Source organism: Mobula birostris, chromosome 26 (genome assembly GCF_030028105.1).
Source record: "Mobula birostris isolate sMobBir1 chromosome 26, sMobBir1.hap1, whole genome shotgun sequence".
NCBI classification, from domain to species: Eukaryota; Metazoa; Chordata; class Chondrichthyes; order Myliobatiformes; family Myliobatidae; genus Mobula; species Mobula birostris.
Genome location: NC_092395.1, coordinates 42612663 through 42638743, shown reverse-complemented (window position 1 = coordinate 42638743; position 26081 = coordinate 42612663). Strand labels below are relative to the sequence as shown.

At 42.7% G+C, this 26081-nt stretch overlaps 1 protein-coding gene across 1 annotated transcript in view; it reads right to left on the bottom strand.

Moving 5' to 3' along the window:
• Positions 1-15576: 15576 nt before the first annotated feature.
• Positions 15577-26081, bottom strand: part of ticam1 (TIR domain containing adaptor molecule 1) — a 28750-nt gene continuing 18245 nt past the window's right edge. The window contains exon 2 of the mRNA XM_072244145.1: positions 15577-20728. Coding sequence (XP_072100246.1) covers positions 18458-20533 — 2076 coding nt within the window. The 5' untranslated portion in view covers positions 20534-20728 and the 3' untranslated portion in view covers positions 15577-18457. The remainder of the gene's footprint in view (positions 20729-26081) is intronic.

The following is a 26081-nucleotide window of genomic DNA, read 5'->3' as shown; positions in this document are numbered from 1 at the left end:
GGAGTCCAGTTTTTGCCAATATCCTGCTGGAGGTGCAAGTGGGATCATTGAGCTGATAAAATTAATGCGGGGTAAGATGTTCATTTTAATGACTGATATTCGGGCTGGGACTGATGCTGGCAGGTGTCTCCATCTATTAATATCTTCTTCTATTTTTTTCAAAATTAAAGAGTAATTTGTTTTAGCCACAGATGATAGGGAAGTATTAACTTTAACACCCAAGTAGAGGACCTCATTTGTAACCTTAATCTGGGGAGGGAGAGGCACCTTACTTTTATCCATATTAATCAGCATCAGTGCTGATTTTGACAAATTAACTTTGTATCCTGAAAGAAATCCAAATTGCTCCAGTGTTTTTAAAACATAGGGGAGAGTTTGTTGAACGTTTGCCATATAAGCTGGTGTGTCATCCACGTAAAGTGATATCGAATGTGATGTTGTACCTATTGTAATAGGGAAGATCTGAGGAGAGTTTCTAATTAAATGTGCAAGCGGTTCAATAGATATAGTACAAATTAAAGGAGACAAAGGTTCCCCTTGTTGTGTGCCCTGTCCTATGTCAAATAACTCTGAGAAACCTCCTCCCACACATACCCGGGCTGAAGGATTAGCATACAGTGTTTGAATCATGTTGATAAATTTATCGCCGAACTTAAATTCTTTTAGAACTCTCCAAAGATATGGCTATTCAAGGCGATCAAATGCTTTTTCAGCATCTAGAAATAGCAGGACACAGGCAGGTGGGATTTTATGTGTTGCACTCAGTACATGTAAGAGCCGGCGAATATTATCAGATGCAAGACGCCCCCTGATAAAGCCCGTTTGATCTGGGCTAATTATTTTCCCAACTACTGTCTCAAGTCTACTGGCTAAGACTTTGGAAAATATCTTGAGGTCAGCATTTATGAAGGAGATTGGACGGTAATTGGCACACTCCAAGGGGTCCTTACCGGGATTAGGCATAACAGTGATCAGGGCTGTGTTTAGATCTCTATGGAAAGCGCCATTTCCAAAAGCATAATTTAATATTTCTAACCATACTGGTCCAAGAATATCCCAAAGTACTAGGTAAAGTTCCACAGGTATGCCATCTATGCCTGCGTACGGCCCTTATTTGTAGCTTTGACTGCTTTCAGTAGCTCATCCAGTGTAATAGGAGAGTCTAGAGTTTTGGTGTCCTCTAAAGACAACGTAGGGAGGTCTAATCCACTAAAAAAAATCTGCGAAGTCATTCTCAGAAGGAACTGAACCACCTGTATACAGCTCTTTAAAGTAATTCTTGAATGTCCCGTTTATTTCCTCTGTTGAAGATACTACTCCACGTTTAGCACATCTAATCGTTGGTATAGACCTTTTAGTTTCCTGTTGTTTGAGCGTTGGAGCTAAAAGATGGCTCAGCCTGCTGCCTTCTGCGTAATACTTATGTTTGGTTATATGGATCATGTATTCTGCCCTGCTTCTTCATAAATCATTTAATTCTGCTTGTTTTGTTTTGAGCTTGTTTTCTTTGTCATGGTGTATCTCCTTTTGAGATCATTCTCCAAAACCTTACGTTCTTCTTCTAGGGTGGAAATCTTTTGAAGCCGGCTTTTATGTCGGTGGGAACTGCACCATATAGCGATATTTCGTAAGAAACCCTCGTTGGAGGCCCAAATCACTGTCACATCTCAGACACTATTTTTATTTAAATTTATAAGTTCTGTCAGCTTTGTTCTCAGTTGTGATAGAAATTGGTCATTTTTTAGAAGGGTGGAGTTAAACCTCCACATAGTAGCCTTATTTTTAATTTTGCCATAATTAAAAGTAGATATGACTGGGTTGTGATCAGATAGGTGTCTGGGCAAAAAATCTATTGAGAGTACTAAAGGCAGCAGACCAGAGGATATAAGAATGTAATCTATCCGAGAGAAAGTTTTATGTCTTGTGGAGAAGAAGGTATAGTCTTTAGCAGATGGATTATGCACCCTCCACACATCAGTTAAATTTAAATCCGTTAGAAAAAAGTTAAGTGCTTTGGAAGCAGATTCTTGAGAGCTTGATATAGTTGAGGAAGATTTATCGAGGTTAATGTTTACTAAAGCATTCATGTCTGAACCAACATATAGTTGGTAGTCACTTGACTTCAGTAATTGTGAGGTAATTGAGGGAAAAAATTCAACCTCGAATATAGTTGGGGCATATAGGCTAATGAATGCAACTTTTTCACCCTGAATGGATGTGCAGCAAAAAGCTAGACGTCCTTTATTGTCGGCACCCGTCCTTTCAATTGATACATTAATACTACGTCTCATTAATATCATAACTTTTATATTTGAATACAGAAACTTCTGATAGCATAAGTTCTTGTACTAGTTGGCCATTCTTGACTGGGGTTCCTACAGCACTAGGACATCCTCTTTGTCTCCATAACCTTCCAAGATCATGAACAACTCCAAAAGCTTAGCTGATCTTCCTTCCGCCAACGTACAGGCTTCAGTCGAAGTTCTCAGTCTGCCTGCTGAACAGCAATCATGCTTCCTGATACTAGCACTTCAGTTCCAGAAATGATCATTTGAAATCCTCCCTCAATCACTGAGGAGCCACTGAGGTATAGACATTTGGCAGATTAATAGACAATAGGACGCTGTCGGTCTCCATGTTCTTGGGTTAAGACTGCCATGATGTGTTTTTTGTTGACATACAAAGTATTTGATGGTACCTTTTTCAGGGATTCTTAATGCAGATGCAGTACACAATGTCACCTTTAAAACTTGAAACACTTTTATTTGTTTTTCATCAAGAGTCACAGTGTGGCTTCAATCTTTACTGCCTTGTTGAGTGGTTGCACAATTGTTGATGGATCTACCACTAACTTGTCAATACATTGATTAGCAGTAGTTTTATCTTCAGCCCTGTGTGTCTTCACTCCCTTAGTCTTAATTGGAGCAAGCTGTGACGTAGCTGTCAATCTTCTTGTTTCATCAGTCATCTTCGCAAGACCCTGCAGCGGATAGTGAGGTCAGCTGAGAAGATCATTGGGGTCTCTCTTCCCGCCATCACAGACATTTGCACCACACGCTGCATCCGCAAAGCAAACAGCATTATGAAGAACCCCACGCACCCCTCATATAACCTCTTCTCCCTCCTGCCATCTGGAAAAAGACACCAAAGCATTCGGGCTCTCATGACCAGACTATGTAACAGCTTCTTCCCCCGAGCCATCAGACTCCTCAATACCCAGAGCCTGGACTGACACCAACCTACTGCCCTCTACTGTGCCTATTGTCTTGTTTATTATTTATTGTAGTGCCTGCACTGATTTGTGCACTTTATGCAGTCCTGGATAGGACTGTAGCCTAGTGCAGTTTTTGTGTTTTTTCTTACGTAATTCAGTGTAGTTTTTGTATTGTTTCATGTAGCACCATGGTCCTGGAAAACATTGTCTCATTTTCACTATGTTCTGTACCAGCAGTCATGGTTGAAATGACAATAAAAAGTGACTTGACTTGACTCACTTGAGTCACTAGGGGCCACTGTAGAGTCTCTGTCATGAGCATCCTGTAATCCTTCAGAGTTCAGAAGGTGGCCCTGTCTTGGAAGATTGTCCAATGTAGGTTGCAATTCTTCGGAGTTCAGATGCTCAGAGTTCAGATTGAATTACCATGTTCTTCTTTGCTTGTTCGGTTAGTGCAAAGATTTGCTCTTCAGACTTTTTCACTGTCCCTATTATGCTGTCTTTGTAGTTTATTGTACATTTCACATATCTTTTGATGAGCAAAATCCTTTATTTGCCTCTTTAACCCTTGTATTCGCCCCCACATTAGACCAAACCAACCAAGAGGTCTTATTTCTAAATCATAAATTACAGGTTTCTCCTCTCCCTCCAAGCATTCTCTGGATTCATTGCATGCCTGCTTAGTCTTAATAAACTTAGCATTGTTGGTGTATTTCATCCAGACCTATTCATTCATTTTATCAAACTGAGATGTTTTATTCAGGTAAGAGTCCTTTGAAGGTTTCACAACTTTTGGCCATTGTTTTGATTCGATCTTAATTCATACATACTTTATTGATCGCTATCCTGAAATATTAATGGGTTGCAACCAAAAGTTTAAAGTTTTCTCTGTGCTCTACTAGCTTGCACATATTTAAGTTCTCTCACACACTCTATTAGCTAGCACGCGTTTAATTTTTTTGATCTGTGCTCCACTGCCTGTATGTTATTTAATTTATTTTTGATGCTCTACCAGCTTTCATATTTAATCTGCACTTTACTAGCTAGCTCATGGCTCTACCTGCTTGCGTTTCTTTTTCACAGATCTGTTTTCAAAGTAACAATGCAGTAGTTCTTCAATCCTATTTCTCTCCGATGTATTGACACCAGAACTAATTTGTTCTCTAGGACAAATAAGACAAATCCAGGACAGACCCCACTCTGCCTGCAATTCTTCCAAGTCCTTAAACTTCACAAGACCCTACTTATTAACTATGTCAATTGTTGGATTCTGATGTTTTAACCCAACGTTCTTTCAGAAGTCAAGAAATAAAAACAAAACTTATTGCTCCATGATTGTTTTATTAAGCATTGACAGAACACCATAGGAGATAGGAGCAGAATTAGGCCACTAAGCCCGTCAAGTCTGCTCCATGGCTGATTTATTATCCCTCTCAACCCCATTCTGCTGCCTTCTCCCCAGAACTAACCTGACTAACCAAGCACCTATCAACCTCAGCTTTAATTATTCTCAATGATTAGATCTCCACAGGTGCTTGTGGCAATGAATTCCATAGATTCACCACACTCTGGGTAAAGAAATCCCTTCTCATCTCTGTTCTAAAGGGATATCCCTCTATTCTGAGGCCGTATCCTCTGGTTATAGACTCACCTACTATAGGAAACATCCTTTCCACATCTGCTCTGTCTAGGCCTGTCAATATTTGGTAGGTTTCAATGAGATCTCTCCCCAATCTTCTGAACTCCAGCGGGTACAGGCCCAGAGCCATCAAATATTCCTCATATATTTCTTTCATTCCCAATATAATTCCTGTGAACCCCCCTCTGGATCTTCTTCAATGCCAGTAGATCTTTTCTTAGATTAGGGACGCAAAAATACTCACAATTACTCCAGGTATAGTTTGAACAATGCCTTAGAAAGCTCAGCATTACATCCTTGCTCTTATATTCTAGTCCTCTTGAAATGAATGCTAACATTGCATTTGCCTTCCTTACCTACTCAACCTGCAAGTTAACCTTTAGGGAATCCTGCGCAAGGTCTCCCAAGTTCCCTTGCACCTCCGATTATTGAATCTTCTCCCCACCTACAATATAGTCTTAAGTAATGTATGGATCTATTTCTTTTGCAGCAATGACTCCCCTTAGCACTATGCATTAATCTGTTGTCTACACATGTGCACTGCTCTCTCACTGCAGTGAATACACCAGTTAAAGCCATCTCCTGCGTGTGTGCTTTTATTTAATTGATGTGTAGTTGCACAGACACAACAAATTGGCAACGTGAGTGAACCTGAATATCAAAAAAAGTCACAAACTACACTGTCAGTTACGGGCAGTGAGAGTAAAGAGGTAAACAGTCATTGGCACTAACGAAGGACTGTGTGAGGACAGCATTGTATACAGTGGAAGTCACGTAACTAGCAAAGTCAAGATGTTCAATGAAGTTGTTACAATTTTACAAAATCATTTGAACCCTGACCCGCTGGTTATAGCTGAGAGATTTAGATTTTACAAAAGGAACCAGTCAAAGGATGAGAATATTTCTGAGTGCATTGCAGAACTACACAAACTTTCCCAGTACTGTGACTTAGAGATGGACTTTATGATGCATTAAGGGACAGGCTTGTATGTGGCATGCATAGACAACCACCTAAAAGAGGCTATTGTCAGACGGAGACCTAGTCTTAGAACGGGCATTGCAGTATCGTTAGAGACTGCAGCAAAGGATGCAGCAGAACTACAGAAAAAGGACTCAGAATGTGAAATGCACAAAATATCCCTGAATGGTATAAAAAGCCAAAAACGTTACTGATGTGCCAAATCCTTCCATGATGCAAATGACTGTTGGTTCAAAGAAGAAGTTTGCAGAAAGCGTCACAGACAATGTCACTTAGAGAGAATGTACAAGTCAGATAAAAAGCTCAACCAAAGAGGAAAACCAAGCCCAGTGAAAAGTTGCAAACTCAAAACTAAGCAAATGCATAAAGTGACTGAGTCTGACCAAGGTGAGCTGTCATGCCCAGGACTGCATAGTAATACTGTAGCAGATCACAAAAATCATCTGGATCACGAAAGATGTGTCTGGTGTTAAACTGAAAATGGAACTGGTCAGCTTTGTCCATAATTTCAGAGGCTGACCACAACAGACTGTTTTCTAAGCTAGCATTAGAGAAAACCTCAGTGATGCTAAAGACCTACATAGGCCAAAAATCGTCTGTCAAAAGCAAACTGAAAAAAATGTGAGGTATGGAGGCCAAAGACAGCACTTAGATCTTTATGTATTGAAAATTGGAGGGCCAGCACTTTTTGGACGTCAATGGTTAAGAAAAATCTAACTATGCTGGCATGCAATCAAAGCTATCAGTGTGACATCAACAGGCAACTGCAGCCCAAATGATAGCACTAACCAGAGACTGTCACCACCGCTTAATGCTAATGATAAGGTGTTTTATAGGGAATAGATAAACAGATTGAAGACTTGGCCAAAAGCTGTTTGGGATATCAAAAAGTTCAAAATGCACCCCCACAGGAGCACCTGATGCACCTGTGGGAGTGGCCACCTTCACCAAGGCAAAGAGTACAAATTGACTCTGCAGGGCTCCATGTTTCTGCTTGCTGTGGGTGCTCACTCAAAGTGGCTAAAGTTTATACCAGCGAACTCAACCTCCTCAGCAAAGACTGTCTCCACACTGAGGACTACCTTTGCCAGAAACGGCTTACCAAAACAACTTGTGAGTGACAGTGAACCATAGAACATAGAGCATAGAAATCTACAGCACATTACAGGCCCTTCGGCCCACAATATTGTGCCGACCATGCTACTCTAGAAACTGCTTGGAATTTCCCTACCATATAGCCCTCTATTTTTCTAAGCTCCATGTACTATCTAAGATTCTCTTCAAAGACTCTATTGTATCTGCCTCGACCACTGTCGCTGGCAGTGCATTCCGTGCACCCACCACTCTCTGTGAGAAAGACTTACGTCTGACATCCCCCTTGTACCTACTTCCAAGCACCTTAAAATTATGACCCCTTGTGTTAGCATTTCAGCCCTGGGAAAAAGCCTCTGACTATCCACACAATCAATGTCTCTCATCATCTTGTACACTTCTATCACCTCTCATCCTTCGTCGCTCCAAGTTCACTCAATCTATTCTCATAAGGCACGCACTCTAATCCAGGCAACATCCTTGTAAATCTCCTCTGCATTCTCTCTGTAGTATCCACATCCTTCCTGTAGTGTGGTGAACACAGTACTGAACTGAACATAGTACTCTAGGTGGGGTCTAACTAAGGTCTTATATTGCTGTAAGATTACCTCACAGCTCTTGAACTCAATCCCACGGTTGATGAAGGCTAACACACCATGTGCCTTCTTCACAACACTGTCAACCCGCACAGCAGCTTTGAGTTTCCTATAGACACAGACCCCAAGATCTCTCTGATCCTCCGCACTGTCAAGAGTCTTACCATTAATATTATATTCTGTCTTCAAATTTGACCTACCAAAATGAATCTCTTCACACTTATCTGGGTTGAACTCCATCTGCCACTCCTCAACCCAGTTCTGCATCCTATCGATGTCCCGCTGTAACCTCTGACAACCCTCCACACTATCCACAACACCCCCAACCTTTGTGTTATCAGTAAACTTACTGACCCACCCTTCTACCTCCCCATCCAGGTCATTTATAAAAATCACAAAGAGGAGGGGTCCCAAAACAGATCCCTGTGGAATACCACTGGTCACCGACCTCCATGCAGAATATGAATCATCTACAACCATCATTTGCCTTCTGTGGGAAAGCCAGTTCTGGATCCACAAAGCAACGTCTCCTTGGATCCCAAGCCTCATTACTTTCTGAATAAGCCTTGCACGAGAACCTTATGAAATGCCTTACTGAAATCCATATACACTACATCCACTGTTCTACTTTCATCAATGTGTTCTGTAACACCCTCAAAGAATTCAACCAGGCTCGTAAGGCATGACCTGCCCTTGACAAAGCCATGCTGACTATCCCTAATCAGATTATGTCTCTCCAAATGCTCATAAATCCTGCCTCTTAGGATCTTCTCCAACAACTTGCCCACTACTGAAATAAGACTCACTGGTCTATAATTTCCTGGGTTTTCTCTACTTCCTTTCTTGAACAATAGAACAACACTTGCAACCCTCCAATCCTCTGGTACTTCTCCCGTCCCGATTGATGATGCAAAGATCATCACCAGAGGCTCAGCCATCTCCTCCCTTGCTTCCCTCAGTAGCCTGGGGTATATCTCGTATGGTCCCAGTGACTTATCTAACTTAAAACCTTCCAAAAGCTCCAGCACATCTTCTTTCTTAACGTCTATATACTCAAGTGTTTCAGTCCGCTGTAGGTCATCCCACAATTGCCAAGGTCCTTTCTCCTGGTGAATACTGAAGCAAAGTGTTCATTATGTACCTCCGCTACCTCCTCCGACTCCGTGAACACGTTTCCACTATCGCACCTGATTAGTCTTATTCTCACAGGGCTCGTCCTCTTGCTCTTCAGATACTTGTAGAATCCTTGGGGTTTTCCTTAATCCTGCTCACCAAGGCCTTCTCATGGCCTCTTCTAGTTCTCCTAATTTCATTCTTAAACTCCTTCCTGGCAACCTTGTAATTTTCTAGAGCTCTAATATTACCTAGTTTCTTGAATCTTTCTTTTCTTCTTCATTAGATTTTCTACATCCTTTGTACACCATTGTTCTTTCACCCTACCATTCTTTCCCTGCCTCCATGGAACATACCGAAGTAGAACGCCATGCAAATGTTCCTTGAACATTTGCCACATTTCCCTGAGAAGATCTGCTCCCAGCTTATGCTCCATGACTTCCTCCTTTTCCGCAGCCGTGATACTATCCCTGATTAGCAATGCCACGCCCCCACTTCTTTTGCCTCCCCCCCCCCCACTGGCACACTTAGCTGCCATTCCTGCCCCTGAGACATCCAAGTCTCTGTAATAGCCACAACATCACAGTTCCACATATTGACCCATGCTCTAAGTTCATCTGCCTTGTTTCTGATACTCCTTGCATTAAAATAGACACATCTCAAACCATCTGGCTGAGAGCATTTTTGCTCTCTGATTATCCTTCCTCATAAACTCCCTACAAGCTTTCTCTATTTGTGCACCAACCACCCCATCCTCTGCCTCTTCACTTTGGTTCCCACCCCCCCCCCTACAAATCTAGTTTAAACCCTCCCCAATAGCATTAGCAAACCTCCCTCACAGGATATCGGTTCCCCTCCAGTTCAGGTGCAATCCATCCCACTCGTACAGGTCATCCCTTCCCCAGAAAAGTTCCAATGACCGAAGAACTTGAAACCCTGTCCCTTGCACGCTCGTTCGTCTGTACTATCTCCCCGTTCTGACGTTCCCCAGCTCGTGTAACCGGGAGTAATCCAGAGATTACCGCCTTGGAGGTCCTGCTCTTCAGCCTCCTTCCTATCTCCCTAATCTCACTGCGCAGGACCTCTCCCCCTCTCCTGCCTAAGTCATTGGTACCAATATGTACCACGACCTCCGGCTGCTCACCCTACCCCAAGAATATTCTGCAACTGCTCGAAGACATCCTGGACCCTAGCACCCAAGAGGCAACACACTATCCTGACGTCTCTTTTGCTGCTGCAGAATCTCCTATTTGTCCCCCTAACTATCAAATCCCCTATGTTGCTCTGCCTGACTTCACCCGACCCTTCTGAGGCTCAGAGCCAACCACAGTGCTAATGCTCTGGCTGCTGCTGCTCTGCCCAGAATACATGTCAGAAGAATTCAGGCTGTTCATGAAGAAAAATAGCATCAGACATTTCAAGTCAGCTCTGCACCACTGAGCAATGAATGAGTTAGCTGAAAGGTTTATCCAAACATTCACGAAGTCCATTAAAGCAGTGGACAAGGAGGACATTTCCCTACAGCACAGGGTGGACAATTTCCTTTTTGTGTATCAGAACTCTGTTCATGTGATGACAAATCAAACACCTGCAGTGCTGTTCATGAGCAGGAATCTGAGATCTCGCACAGACTTCATGAAACCAGATCTCCAGAGGGAAATACAGGATAAACAGTTCAGCCAGTTGCCAAGTAAAGCAGCAAGGAGCTTTGAGATTGGACAGGAAGTCCTAGCGGGCAGTTACCGAGAAGACAAGTGGACACCGGGTAGGACAGCTACAAGAACTGGACCACTGACGTACACAGTGGATGTTGGAGATCAGACACAGGGACGTCATGTGGACCAGATACTGGATGCTCAACCGAAGGACACTCCTGAGTCGAATGCATCCAAGAGGAAGTACACACTGTGTCCACCGGACTCACTTCTCAGAGATGATGATGTCACTGACCACAATGTGAGACTGGCAACTGAGAATGTTATCTTCGACAAGACACCTACCTCACCTGATACCACTCCACACGTCCAGAGGTGCTGTCCTGAAAGAAGGAGAGTGCCACCCAGAAGACAGAATATTTGGTATAGTAAATTTAGTTATGGACCGTAATTGTGAAAGCATGTTTATTTGGAATATGGTTTATGAAAAGGAAATTGAATTTATTGTATATATACAGTTTTATGTTGCATTTATCTAAAGGGGAGAAAGTGTAGTGTATGGATCTATTTCTTTTAGAGCAATGACTCCCCTTAGCATAATATATGCACTGTTGTCTACACATACGCATTGATCTGTTGCCTATGCACACGCATTGCTCTCTCCCTCTCTCTGCAATGTGAATACACCAGTTGAAGCCATCTCCCACATGTGCTTTTATTTAATTGATATGTAGTTGAGTAAAGTAGAAATAAAGAGAAGAACTGCCATTACCAAAACCAACTTCCAAAAAATGAAACCCATTTTTACCAACAGACACTTTCTATGAAAACAAGGCTTAGGCTACTAAAATGTTACATCTGGTCAATTTTGCTGTATGCTTCCGAAACATGGACTGTAAAACCAGAATTCCAAAGAAACATAGAAGCAACAGAAATGTGGTGTCTTAGAGTAATGCTGAAAATATCATGTAGAGATAGCGTAACTAATGAGACAGTACTTCAACGTGCCCATACAAAAAGATCTTTAATGAGAACATTAAATGAGAGGAAGCTTAAATTCCTGGGCCATGTCATCAGAAAGGGAGAAATAGAATGCCTTACATTACAAGGCCGTATGCCTGGGAAACGTGGAAGAGGAAGGCAAAGAAGAAAATATATGGACACTGTGAAAGAACTAACAGATCTAAGTGTGCGAGATATCATTGACACTGCATGGGATCGCTCGATATGGAAAGCCATGATCGCCCAAGCGTGTAACGCACAAGGCACATGAAGAAGAGGAAGTTGCATTGCACAGACATAACAGTCTACGCATTTATCCCTTCTATCAAAGTGCTGATCATGTACTTCCCTACACTATATTCCATCTGTCACTTCTTTGCCCATTCTCAGAGATTGTCCAAATCCTTCCGCAGATTCCCTGCTTCCTCAACACTACCTGCCTCTCCACCTATCTTCATAACATCTGCAAACTTGGCCACAAAGCCGTCAATTCTGTCACCAAAATCATAGACATATAACATGAAAAGAAGTGGTCCCAATACCAACTCCTGCGCAACATCACTTGTCACCGGCAGCAAACTAGAAAAGGCCCCCTTTCTTCTGACTCTTTACGTCCTGCCAAAAAGCCAATCTTCTATGCATAACATCATAAGACATAGGAGCAGAATTAAGCCATTCTACCCATCGAGTCTGCTCTGCCATTCCTCTAACTACCCAGTCCTCTAACTTTCCACTAATTTTTGCGTTACTATATACCCTCACTTTTGCTTTTATGCTGTTTTTGACTTCCTTTGTCACCCACGGTTGCCTCATCCTTCCTTTAGAATGTTTCTTCATCTTTGGGATGTATCTATGCTGACACTTCCGAGTTGCATCCAGAAACTCCAGCCGTTGCTGTTCCACTGATATCCCTGCTAGTAAACCTTTCCTCTTCTCTCATGTCTCTGCAATTCCCTTTACTCCACTGCAATACTGATACAGTACATCTGGCCTTATCTTTTCCCTGTCAAAATACAGGGTGTATTCTATCATATTGTGATCTCTGTTTCCTAAGGGTTCATTTACCTTAAGCTCCCTAATCAAATCCGGTTCATTACACAATACTCAATCCAGAATTGCCTTTCCCCTAGTGGGCTCAACCACAAACTGCTCTAAAAAGCCATCTCATAGACATTCTACAAATTCCCTCTCTTGAGATCCAGCACCAACCTGATTTTCCCAATCTACCTCCATTTTGAAATCTCTCATTTCTGTCATAATATTGCCCTTTTTACATGCCTTTTCTATTTCCCATTGAAGCTTACATTTCACATCCTGGCTACCGTTCAGAGGCCTGTATATAACTGCCATCATGGTATTTACACCCTTGCAGTTTCTTAATTCTACCCACAAGGATTCTACATCTTCTAATCCTATGTCACCTCTTTCAAAGGATTTAATTTTTTACTAGCAGAGCCACACCCCTTCTGCCTACCTGCCTGTTCATTCAATACAATGTATATCCTTGGATGTTAAGCTCCCAACAATCATCTTCTTTCAACCATGACACAGTAATGCCGACCTGTTAGTCTCCAACTGTGCTACAAGATCATCTACATTATTCCGTATGCAATGTGCATTCAAATATAACACCTTCAGTACTGTATTTACCACCCTTTTCGATTTTGACTTCACCTCATCCCACTGACTGCGATTCTGCCCTATCATTTGCCTGTCCATCCTCACAGTCTCACTACGCACTGCATTGGCTTGTATACCAACTGCCCCATCCTCCGCCCTATCATTCCAGTTCTCATCCCCCTGCCGACTTAGTTTAAGCCCAACCCAACAGCTCTAACAAATTTGCCCACAAGGGTATTGGTCCCCCTCAAGTTCAGGTGTAAACCATTCTTTTTGTAGAGGTTATATCTTCCCCAGAAGAGATGCTAGTGATCCAGAAATCTGAAACCCTGCCCCATAGCCACTTCCTCAGCCATTCATTCATCTGTACCATCATTCTATTCCTGCCCTGACTAGCACATGGCACTGGGAGTAATCCATGGAGGTCCTGTTCCTCAGCCTTTTCCCTAATTCTTTATGCTCACTGTGCAGGATCTCTTCCCCCTTTCTGCCTATGTCACCAGTACCAATGTGCACCATGACCTCTGGCTACCCTCCCTTCCTCTTCAGAGCCTTCTGCAGCTGCTCGGAGACATCCTGGACCTCAGCACCTGGGAGGCAACACACCATCCTGGCTTCTCCTTCATAGCAATAGGATCTCATGCCTGTCCCCTGTATCGAGTCTCCTATCATTACCACTCCGTCTGACCTTATCCTTTCCTGCCGAGCCTCAGGGCTGGCTACAGCGCCACTGGCCTGGCTGCTGCTGCCGTGACCCGATAGGTCATTCCTTCCAGCAGTATCAAGGGGATATACTTGAAGCTGAGGGGAATGGCCACAGGGGAACCCTGCACTGACTGCTCACTCCCCTTACTTCTCCAGGTGGTCACCCATCTATTATCTGAAGCCTACCCGCTGGGTGTGACCACCTCAGTGAAAGTATCGCCTATGAAGTTTGCAGCCTTCTGGATGGTCCTGAGTTCATCCAGCTCCAGCTCCAGTTCCTTGAGCTTGTGAGTCAGGAACTGAAGTTGGATGCATTTCCTGCAGACGTGGTCATCAGGGACACCATTAGGTACCGAGATTCGAACATGTCACTGGAGGAGCTTTCCATTGCTGGAATTGCCATACTTGCTATGCCACTAACTTCTCAAACTTAAGTTCTAGTCTGCACCTGTTCCTGCCCAAATCTGCTGAGCCAAAGCCTGACCACTCTGACAGTCCCGCAATGGCCACTCCACCCAAACCCCACTTATTTTTATTGGCCCTTGCTACTGACCCTAGTTACTATTAACCCAAGCAATCTCCCTGTTTGCAGAAAAGTTCCAACAGGCCCCGCTCTCTTTTTAAAACTAGCAGGTAAAGTCCACAAGGAACTGCCTCCAACTCACTCCATTATCTCCCGCTCCATCGATAAATCTTGAAAGGTCCCGCTCGTTTTCTTAAAACTGCCACATAACGTCCTCAAGGAACTATCTCCAACTCACTCCACAATAGCAAAGAGAAATTCAAAAGAATGGTGATATAGATCTACTAAGTGAAGGGAGAGACTAATGAACTGAGATGGCACTGCCTGAGGTGAGCTATTTTTATACAGCATGGATCTGGAAAATTTCATTCAGATTGGTTGATAAGTGTCAGCCAATGAGATACCCTCTATTCAAATACTGCAGCACGAAGAGAAGCTTCCAGAACTTCTCAGAATCATAGCAGTGTAATCACTAGCAGAGACAGTGAACGAACTGTGGCCAGTAGGAAACATAATAAGCTGACATGTGTGCATAAGGACTACTTAAAATGCAAGAAGACAATTACCAAACTGCAAAGAAAATAACAATTAAACAATCAGATCCAACAAATCTCTTAGAAAGAAAACTTTGACAAACTTATATAGATGCACAGTGCGGAGCTAACTGTTTGCGTCATAGCCTGGTATGGAGACACCAAAGCCCAAGAATGGAAAAGGCTGGAAACGGTGATGGACACAGACAAGTCTGTCACAAGAAAATCTCTCCCCACCATTAAATACATTTGCACTTGCATGGAGCACTGCCACGATGAAGACCCCCTCTTCTCACTTCTCTCATCGGGCAGGAGGTACAGATGCCCTAAGTCCCACACCACCAGTTTCAGAGTTTTTTTACCCTATAACCATCAGATTCCTGAACTGGAGTGGGTAACTTATAACCATATAACCATATGACAATTACAGCACGGAAACAGGCCATCTTGGCCCTTCCAGTCTGTGCCAAATTCTTACTCTCACCTAGTCCCACCGACCTGCACTCAGCCCATAACCCTCCATTCTTTTCCTGTCCATATATCTATCCAATTTAACTTTAAACGACATCGAACCTGCCCCAACCACTTCTGCTGGACGCTCGTTCCACACAGCTACCACTCTCTGAGTAAAGAAGTTCCCCCTCATGTTACCCCTAAACTTTTGCCCTTTAACTCTCAACTCATGACCTCTTGTTTGAATCTCCCCCATTCTCAATGGAAAAAGCCTATCCACATCAACACTATCAATCCCCCTCATAATTTTAAATACCTCTATCAAGTCCCCCCTCAACCGTCTACGCTCCAAAGAATAAAGACCTAACTTCATTCACCACTACTCTGAACTGTTTCTACGACCCACAGACTCACTTTTAACGACTCTTTACAACTCAAGTTCTCAGTAATTTTGTTTATTTGCAGAGTTTGTATTTTGTACACTGGTGTTGGTTATAGTTGTTGACAGAAGAATTCAACCAGAGGCACATTAAATTCCCTAGCATGATCATTCCAGAAAGTGCTCGCACAACAGCACCTCTACTTTCTTAGAAGTTTGTGTGGTTTTGGCATGTCAGCTAAAACTGACAAACATCTATATAGGTCCACAGTGGAGAGCATCCCAAACACTTTCATCACGGCACGGTACGGAAACACCATTGGAAAAGTCTACAGAAAGTGGTGGATACGGCCCAGTTCACCGCAGGCAAAGCCATCCCACCACTGAAAACACTTACATGGAATGCTGCAAGAAGAAAGCAGCATCCATCCTCAAAGACCCACACCATCCAGGCCACTATTACCACTGGGCAGGGGGTACAGGGGCCTTGGGTCCCACACCACCGGGTTCAGTGACACCTATTACCCTACAACCATCAGCCTCCTGAACCGGTGTGGATAACTTCACTCACTACAACTCAGTATTGACTCCACAACCTGCAGACTCACTTTCAAGGATTCTACAACTCATATCCTCAGCATTATTTATTTACTTTTACTTGTACAATTCGTCTTCCTTTGCACATTGGTTGTTTATCAGTCTTTGCTTATGTAGAGTTTTCATTAATTATATTGTATTTCCTTAATTTATTGTAAATGCCTGCAAAAAATGAATCTTAAGGTAGTATATATGTACTCTTGATAATAAATATACTTTGACTTTGGTAAATGGGCTACAGTATAAATGGATACTTGATGGTTGGCATGGAAACAGTGGGCTGACAAGTCTGTTTAATACCTCAAGACTCTATGACATCTAGCCAGATGAAATCTGGATAAATTTGCAAGCCAAATTTAAGATGAAACATTTCCTCTTATTTCTCTTCCCATTTTACACCTTCACCTTCTTGCACAGAAACAAATCAACCTCACTCCTAGGTTGTTCTTGTGCAGTCAGCAGGTCTCCCCAGTGTCGCCTCAGTTGTGAGGTTCTCAATGGAAGAGATTTATCGTTATTTTGCCAAGATCTCCTGCTCATACATAGGGCAGGCACTGAGGAAAAAACTCCCTGGGTGGGGATGGCTTACCAAATGTTTTCTTGACCCAGTGTACCACTATAAAGTCTATGATTCACTTTCCACAAAGTGTGAAGAATTAACTGTGCCAGCTTTTAGCCCTCAGTTTTATTCAGAATGCAAAGTAACTTTGTACTGTAATAATGGTTCTGCTGCTTTACTGGATAAAGAGCCAATGAAAACTAAAGATAGTGTAAATTATTTTAAATATCTAATTCCTAAAATCAAATTAAAGCTGCAATAGTCCCAAAATGAAACCAGTAGAGAAACAAAATGATGAAAGTAACTACCAGAATTCACAGTCTCACACTCTCCCCCCCCCCGATTCTCTTTACACACCTCCATTCTTCCATGTAGCCACTATTCCCTCTAGTCCCTCAAATCCATTCTCCTATTTTTTCTCTCTCATCTGCTCTTGTTCTAACACACTGCATCTATTGCTTCTTCAAGCAGGAAATATAGGAAACATGGTTCAGACTGGGTAATGTTCGGCCACAAGGTAGGAACTGTAAGGTAATTAATGTGGCAAGTAACCTGGGAAAGGCAAAGCTGACGCTCAAGGACCCTTCAAATATTATTAAAACTAAAACAACGCACAAAGGAGCTAGAGGAACTCAGCAGGTCGGGATCAACTATGGAGGAAAATGGGCAGTTCATGTTTTGGTTCTGGATTGGGAAGGTGGGGGGGGGGAAGGAATGGAGCGAGGGTTGGTGGGCAAGGGGATAATTAAAAATGAAACCTTTTCTTTTTTAGGAAAGATTTTTTTCTGAATGGAAGGTACCCCACAAATGGAGAGCCTAGGAGAAATGGATGGTGGTTGGGGATGGGGCCGGGGTTATAATAATAAATAAATGGCAACAAGTATAATCTGCTGGGCTGTGGAAGTCAGTGTACACAACCTCAAAACTATCTGTACCCCGGTTCAATCCCCATTCATTCTTCTCCCACAGATCTCTTATTCTGTCACCTCTTTGTGCCCCAGTTTAAGCCCTCTCTTCCGTCTCTCTGCCCTGATCACACTGAACCTTTTTCTCTCACTTTTTTTCCATTCGAGATGGTAGTGAGTACAGAACATCAACCATGTTAAAGTGTAAAAGGCCGATTTCAGAATCACTTTTATTATCACTGGCATGTGTCGTGAAATTTGCTAACTTGAGAAATTTGTCACCCAAGGTATGGGTCAGCAAGTAATAAAGAGCAAGGATTCATTTTTATTTGCTAGAATTCCTTTGGAACCAAATCAAAAATAAGTACAGATTACATCTTAAATTAAAAATCTTAAAGTAGAACTTCACTTTACCCTGTCCTTCTGTGCATCTGTGTGATTGTTGCTTGGGTTAAAGCAAATACCACTAAGCACAGGTGAGCTTAAACAATGAGCATCTGACTACTGCAGGGAGCAGGGAGCAGATTTACACCAACGAGATTTACAGGAAGACGTTTCCTGCTTGGCGTTGCTGCCTGCCACGTTTCAGTCTTCCCTGACGGACAAGAGTCACCGGTGGCACTCAGGAGCAGGGTCTGCTTCTGCACCTTCTTCAGCTGAGGCAAACTGTGGCATTTCTGCCAAAGGCTCCCTGTGACTGGAGAATCGGCACTTTATGTGTGCAACAAATAGAAAACACAGATCTGGAATGGTTTCACATTCTACGGAAGAAAAGTAATACAAACTTCAGGTAAAACAAAGTATTTCAATGTCCTGTACATCATTCACCACGAATAAAGAAAACCTATACTTTGTACATTATTTGAAGAAAATGTCTTTAACAAAAATAAGACTTAAACATGTCTGCTGTGGTTACCATCCTCTTCCTCCTCGTCCTCATCATCACTGTTTCCACTGATCGCTGTGCATTCTGTTACTGTCATCTGATTGTAGTCTCCTATCTGGACGTTTCTGGCGTTCTGAATCTGGATGATGTTTGTACCTTGACCCGGAGTCTCCAGACTTATATTCTGACCCCTTTGGCTATTGCTAGGGGTGGTTGGGTTGCTGCAGGGCAGGATCTGTGACATTGGTGGGGCGGAAGGATTAAAGGAAGGCGGTAGTGTTGGGACGTTGGGGTACAGAGGTGGATTTAACATGGACAGATCTTGGACATTCCCTGGTTGGGGTAGAGATATTGGCGGGAAAAACTGACAATTTTTCTGCATTTCAACCAGTTGATTCCAAAAGTGCATATATTTCATTTGATTTGATAGAGTCTGCTGGGCCACCTGTATGTCTTTTTTAATTTGATAGGTTTTTGATTTAATCTCCTTTTGTGTTTGTCGCTGAAGCCAGCCTCTTCTGTGGCTGTCAAGTGCTTCTTTTGTAAAAATCCTTTTCACCTGATTTTCAAAGTGCCTAGAATTCTCTTTCAAACTCACAGTAGCACTAAGTGCGAAAGGAATCTTGTCTTGTTGTAAGGGGTTCTTCTTTGGTAGCAGTGGAACAACTGTGTTGTTCTTGTGCTCGTTATTGATCGAATCCATTAGAGTAATATTGGTCTCGTAGTCAGCCCATTGTGTATTGAAATTCTTGGTGAGCAGAAGGATTGTGAAGGCAGAGTTGTTAACTGCATCTTCAATGCACTTTATTTGGGACTGTCCTGGGACAGAGATATCGTCAATTGTTGTGCCTTTTACCCCCAAAGATTCCAGTCTATCCCGCACATGTTCCGCAATCTCCGCATCCTCCGGGACATGCAAGATAACGAAAGGGTAGAATGCGTCTTTGAAGTTCTCCTCCATTGCCTCAGAAGGAGTAGATTTATCAGAAGGGTCATCAGAAACATTGGACTGGACCTTTGGTTTTGATTTGGTCATTTCCTGAGAATTGGTACAACTTCCAGTTTCTTTGTTCCAGACCTGTGACATTTTGAACTTGGAAGTGACTATCTGGTCACTGCAATTTATACCAGTACATTCAGATGGACCCAGTTCATTCACTTTATCTCCTGATGAAACCTCAGCTGAACAAAGTGAGAGAGGGTCCTGTTCACCTCGTTGCTGACCCCCACTGCTGTGGGCCACCTCCCCCTTTCTGGAACAATTGTCAGAAGATGGAATATTATCGTTATTTGAGCCCACAGTGATCATATTGCCAGAACTGACAGTACAGGGTTCAGGAATTGCTGCCAATGATTCTAAATCATTTGGACGGACCTCAGTAGTGAATGATGCTGTTGGAGAAGCACTAATTTCAAAATGGCTTGGTAGTGTCATTTCTGAAGTACTGTATACATTAGCTGTTGCTTGACTCGGAATAGGTATTGGACTAGTTTTGAATGCCGTAGTTGTTATTTTGCTGTGGTTATACTCTTGGATTGACTTCAGTGCAGATATTCCAACAGTTTCAGCCTCGTCTTCAAAATCAAACCGCAACCTAAATTTTTCAACAAGTTCCTGAAGTTCTAGGCCGCAGTCCTGCCTACTAGACTTGAAAGCATTGACAGCAGCCTGACACGCTCGATTCCTGACAGTGGGACTGCATAGCTTTTCCTCCTCAAGCATGACAAACATCAAAGCCAGGTCTGCAAGAAAACTTCTGTCTTCCGCAGAAAGATCTGCACTCGGCGGTGGTTTCTTCTCTCCATCTGGAGCATCAACCGAACCATGAATTCTGTTGTAAATGTACATTGCAGATCTGTCTGTTGATCTCTCGTTTAACACAGACCTCACTGCTTTCTCAGCTTCCTCGTTCTTTCTCAGGGTAAATGAAATGATGCTATAGAGGAGACAATGCACCTTGCACGTGTTTGAGTTGTCAGGATTAAACTTGTACCACAGGCTGAGCAGCCTCTCCTCTGGAACTTGGGACAAAATGTTAAAGACATCATCAAGAGATGGGATAGGATCACAATGCTTTGCCATGTTCTCACCTACTCAGTACAGAAAAGAACCACCCTGTGTTGGTGTATTTTGGCATCACCACTCAAGTTGCGAAAAATAGGAGGCCACATCCTGGCCACTTAGCAACAGTTAAATGTTTGTTGGCCTGCAAATCCTGCTTGCATCCTGCGGTCTTCAGGAAGGCCGAGAGAGTTTTCTAAATTCCATCACTTCAACCTGGAAAAAAATAAACCTGGGTAAGTTTATCTGGTTGGCCACAGAACTTTCAAGATCAGTCCCAAATATGTTTAGACATGGCGTGAGGACAAAAAGAGATGGCAGCCGTGGGAACAAGGATCAGAATGCTGGAAGAACTCAGCTGGTCAAGCTGGATCTGTGGAGGCAAAAGGTGTAAGTCGATGTCTGGACCGGGACCAAGAGGCACGAGGAAAGATTGCTACACATAGTGGTAAGAGATGGGTCGAGATACAGGCTGATAGATAGGAAATGCAAGCTGATGCAGAGGGTATGATGGGCAAATGGTGTGGGGGTGGGCCGGAGGGAGAGATGTGGACAAAGTAATGAAGGGAGTAGAAAACCAGGTGGATGGATGAGTGTGAGTGGGAGGAGAGCACAGGAGGTGTGGGTTGCCTCAATTGAAAAATTCAAGGTTAATACCAAATTACCCAAGCAGGACACAAGAAGTTGTTATTCTAATTTGTGTTTGGCCTCTCCAGAGCAATAGAGAAAGCCAAGGACAGATTGGTCGGTGTGGGAGTGGGAAGGCGAGTTAAAATCATACGTGACAGAAGTTTGAGAGGCTGTTACGGGTAGAGAGCAGGCGCTCCGCAAAACAGTCTATACTTGGTTCCAACAAGGTAGAGGACACCATACTGCAGGGACCAAATCGATCTGGTGCAAGGAAGGTCTCGACCCAACAGATCATCTTACACTTTTTGACCCACAGGTGCTGCATGAACCACTGAATTCATCCGTTGTTCTGCTGTTTTGTTCCTCTAATTGTTTAGCTTCTTTACCTTTCCAGGTCATTTGTTCAGACTGTGGTACGGTTCCCCCAAATCTATGTGCCCAATGACCAGCTACAATCCAATTGTTAATCTAAACCAATGAGTATCAGTTGTCTATCAAGAACCTTGGGGAATAGAATTATCCTCCCTTCACACAGCATTGTCCACGGTTGCATATTGTCACAGGAAACATCAGTTATTGAGACCAGGAAAATTTATCTCAGTGTCGACAACCACTTCTGGATGAAATCAGCTGAGTTAAGAATCTAACATTCGCATTTGGGGGCTTTCTGATATCTCTGGTTCTTCATACGTTGGGGTTCCTTACACTTCAACGTCAAATCTAAATTAACAAGAGGGTAACAAGGTAACAAGGTTCCATTTTTACAGACGTCCATAAGTTGATTTTATCCTTAAGTCAGAAAACACAAAAGAATCACTCAATATGGAAACTATCATTCATGGTATAGTAAAGCATGGTATCAAAAAAAAATGACATAAGAAAGAACTACTACTAAAAGAGGAGAGAGCAGGTAAAGTAGTTCTGCCGATCGTAGGAACAAATATAAGTACCTACACCAGACTTTTGAACTGAATAATATTATGCAGGCTTATTTGAAGGTAGGATGTGTCCATAAATTGGGTGTTCATAACCAGAGGATGGCCTTATATGTTAGTAAAGAATTGCAAAATGTCTTGCGATGGAAAGCCTTTCCCAACATCTAGTATTGTACAATAATCACCTCTACTTTCACCTGCTTCTTGTAAAAACTTACAGACACAATGTCTAGGCATCATTGGGAGTGTAGAGAGTAAATAGAGATAAAACTGTTTCTGCTGGAATGGCAATTGAGAATCAAGGAGAACAAAAATTAGAACCAGATCATTCGGGAGTGACACCCAGAATATCTTCCATGTGTTACGTGCAGTGAACTTTGGAAGCTTATCCATAAATTGTACCGAATTAGTTCATTACGTCATTTGGTTAACAGAGGTTAATCAGATAATATAGGGCAAAAACAAGTATAAAGGGTTTGGTCGCAACTCAGTAAGGTCTCATTGAATGACTTGTTTGAATGAAGCCTATGTTTGTATTGGCACAACGTCCGTTGTAATATTCAAACATACAGCCACAGCCTTTCTCAGACATGTGTTACACCACTGCATATTGTCCAGGAAAATATGTGTATTAAGCTCTGGATAAAAATATTGCTGTGGGAGAAGTGGGTTTGGATTTGAAGGACATTGGCACCAGCAGAGTATGAGCTGTTCCGATGGGACAGGTTACACTTGAACCATGCTGGGACCAGGGAGGGTCTTGGCCAATTGCATAACTAGGGCTGTAGATAAATAATGTGCTGGGTTCAACAGCTTGGAAATGTATGGAAAAAGGAAAAGGGAAGGACAATTCAGGAGAGGTTATGGAAGTCTCCAAAATAAAGAATAAGACAAAAAGTTGAGAATGGGATAAGAGCTTAACTTCTGACAACATGAAGACAAAATGGAAAAGGGTGGTGAACACAGGGCAGAAGGTGTTAAATTTGAATGCATGCAGTAAACAAAATAAACTGGACGATCTTGTAGTGCAGTTAGAACTTGTACGGTATGACATCACTGAGTTGTGATTGAAAGAAGATCACTGCCGAAGGTAGAAAAGACTGCTGGTGGACAGCAGGACCAAGGTGGTTCTGTTGGTAAAAAATGAAATCAAATCCTTAGAAGAAATGACATAGGATCAGAAGATATAGAATCCCTGTGATTAGAGTTAAGAAACTGCAAAGGTAAAAGGACCTTGATGGGAGTTATATACAGGCCTCCAAACAGGATGTGGGGTACAAAATGCAATGGGAGATAGAAAAGGCATGTAAAAAGTGCAAGGTTATGATGAACCCTGGGCGCCCTCCCAAGACTATGGTCAACACGCTCCTAGAAGACAGCGGCGCGGCTAATGTAGATGAACTGAACACACTGATGAGGGAGAGGGAGAAGTGGAGAGTCCGTCATCGTGCCCAACGCCGGCCCCCTAGGCCTGAGTCGACGTAGTAGTAGTAGTATGATGGTCATGGGGCAATTTCAATATTCAAGTAGATTGTGAAAATCAGGTTGATGCTGTATCCCAAGAGAATGAATTTGTAGCAGGCCTGCAAGATGGCTTTTTAGAGCAGCATCTGGTTGAGCCTACTAAGGAAAAGGCAATTCTGGATTGGGTGTTGTGTTATGAACCAGATTTGATTGAGGAGCTTAAGATAAAGGAACCCTTAAAGAGGTAGTGATCAAGACATGATAGAATTCATCCCGCAGTTTGAGAGGGAGAAGATAAAATCGGATGTATCGGTGTTACAGTGGAGCAAAGGGAACTATAGGCCAAAGTTGATTGGAAGGTGCACAAGCAGGGATGATGGCAGAGCAGCAAAGGCTAGAATTTCAGGCAGCAATCTGAAAGACACAGGATCAGTTCATGACAAAGAAACAGTATTCTAGAAGGAGGATGAGGAAACCATGGCTAACAAGAGAAATCAAAGACAGCATAAAAGAGTGGGCATACAATATAGAAAAAATAGTGGGAAGGTAAAGGATTGGGAAGATGTTAAAAACCAACAAAAGGCAACTAAACAACAAAAAAGAGAAAAGATTAAATATAAAAGTATGCCAGCCACTAACATAAAACAGGATATCAAAAGTTTTTTTTTTCAGATATGCTGCATAAAGAGCCAAAGAGAGGCAAGACCACTGGAAAATAAGTAAAAAGGTGGCAAAAGTTGAGGATGAGGTTATGGAGTACTTGGTGGCACAGGACAAGATAGGACAAAGTCAGCATGGTTTCCTTCAGGGAAAATCTTGCCTGGAGAACCTGTTGGAATTCATTGAGGAAACTCCAAGTAAGATAGATAAAGGGGATGCAGTGGATGTTGTATATTTGGACTTTTAGAAGGCCTTTGACAAGATTCCACATGAGGCTGCTTACCAAGTTAAGAGCCCATGGTATTACAGGGAAATTACTAACATGGTTATAGCATTGGCTGATTGGCAGGAGGCAGTGAGTGGGAACCTGTCTGGTTGGCTGTCAGTGACTAGTGGTGTTCCGCAGGGATCGGTGTTGGGACCACTTCTCTTTATGCTGTATATCAATGATTTAGCTGATGGAATAGTTGGCTTTGTTTCCAAGTTTGCAGATGATACGAAGATTGGTGGAGGGACAGGTAGCATTGAGGAAACAGGAAGATCACTGAAGGACTTAGACAGTTTAGGACAATGGGCAAGAAAGTGGCAAATGAAATACAATGTTGGAAAATGTATGGCCATGCACTTTGGTAGTAGGATTAAATGTGTGGACTACTTTCTAAAGCAGGGAGAAAATATAAAAATCTGAGATGCAAAGGGACTTGGCAGTGCTTGTGCAGAACACCCTAATGGTTAAATTGCAGAATGAGTCAGTGGTGAGGAAGCCAAATGCAATGTTAGCATTCATTTCAAGAGGTCTTGATACAGGAGCCGGGGATGTGATGCTGAATCTTTATAAGGCACTGGTGAGGCCTCACCTTGAGTAATGTTAATAATTTGGGTTCCTCATCCAAGAAAAGATGTGCTGGCATTGGAGAGGGTCCAGAGGAGGTTCACAAGGATGATTCTGGGAATGAAAGGGTTATCATACGAGGAATGTTTGATGGCTCTGGGTCTGCACTTGCTGGAACTTAGAAGGATGAGAGGGGGATCTCATTGAAACCTTTTGAATATTGAAAGGCCTAGACAGCGTAGATATGGAAAAGATGTTTCCCATAGTGGGGGGACTAGGACAAGCGAGCATAGCTTCAGGATAGAGGGTGTCCATTTAAAAAAGAGATGTGGAGAAATTTCTTCAGCCAGAGGGTGGTGAATTTGTGGAATTTGTTACCACAGGCAGTAGTGAAGGTCATGTCGTTGGGTGTATTTAAGGCAGAGATTGACAGGTTCTTGATTGGACATGGCATCAAAGGTTACAGGAAGGAGGCCGGGAACAGGGGTTGAGGAGGGGGGAAAAAAGACAGCCATGATTGAATGGCAGAGCAGACTTGATGGGCCAAATGGCCTAATTCTGCTCCTACGTCTTATGGAAAGTGGATATTGGATTACTGGAAAATGACACTGGAAGGGGTAATGATGGGGAACAAAGAATTGGTGGATGAACTGAGTAAGTATCTTGTCTCATTCTTCACTGTGGAAGACACCAGCACCGAACCAGACATTTGAGAGTCAGGAGGCGGAAGTCAGTGTAGTCGCTATTACTAAGAAGGTACTCGGGAAGCTGAAAGGTCTGAAGGTAGATAAATCATCTGAAACTGATGGACTGAAAAGAGAGGGCATAAAACACAGCAAAATTAGTTCTAATGTAGAGGAATGGAAAGGTTTTAAAAACCAACAGAAGACAACTAAAAAATCAATGAGAGAAAAGATTAAATATTAAGGTAAGCTAGCCAATTATATTAAAGATGATATCAATAGATTTTTAAGCTATAACAATTACAGCACAGAAGCAGGCCATCTCGGCCCTTCTAGTCCATGCCGAACGCTTACTCTCACAATGA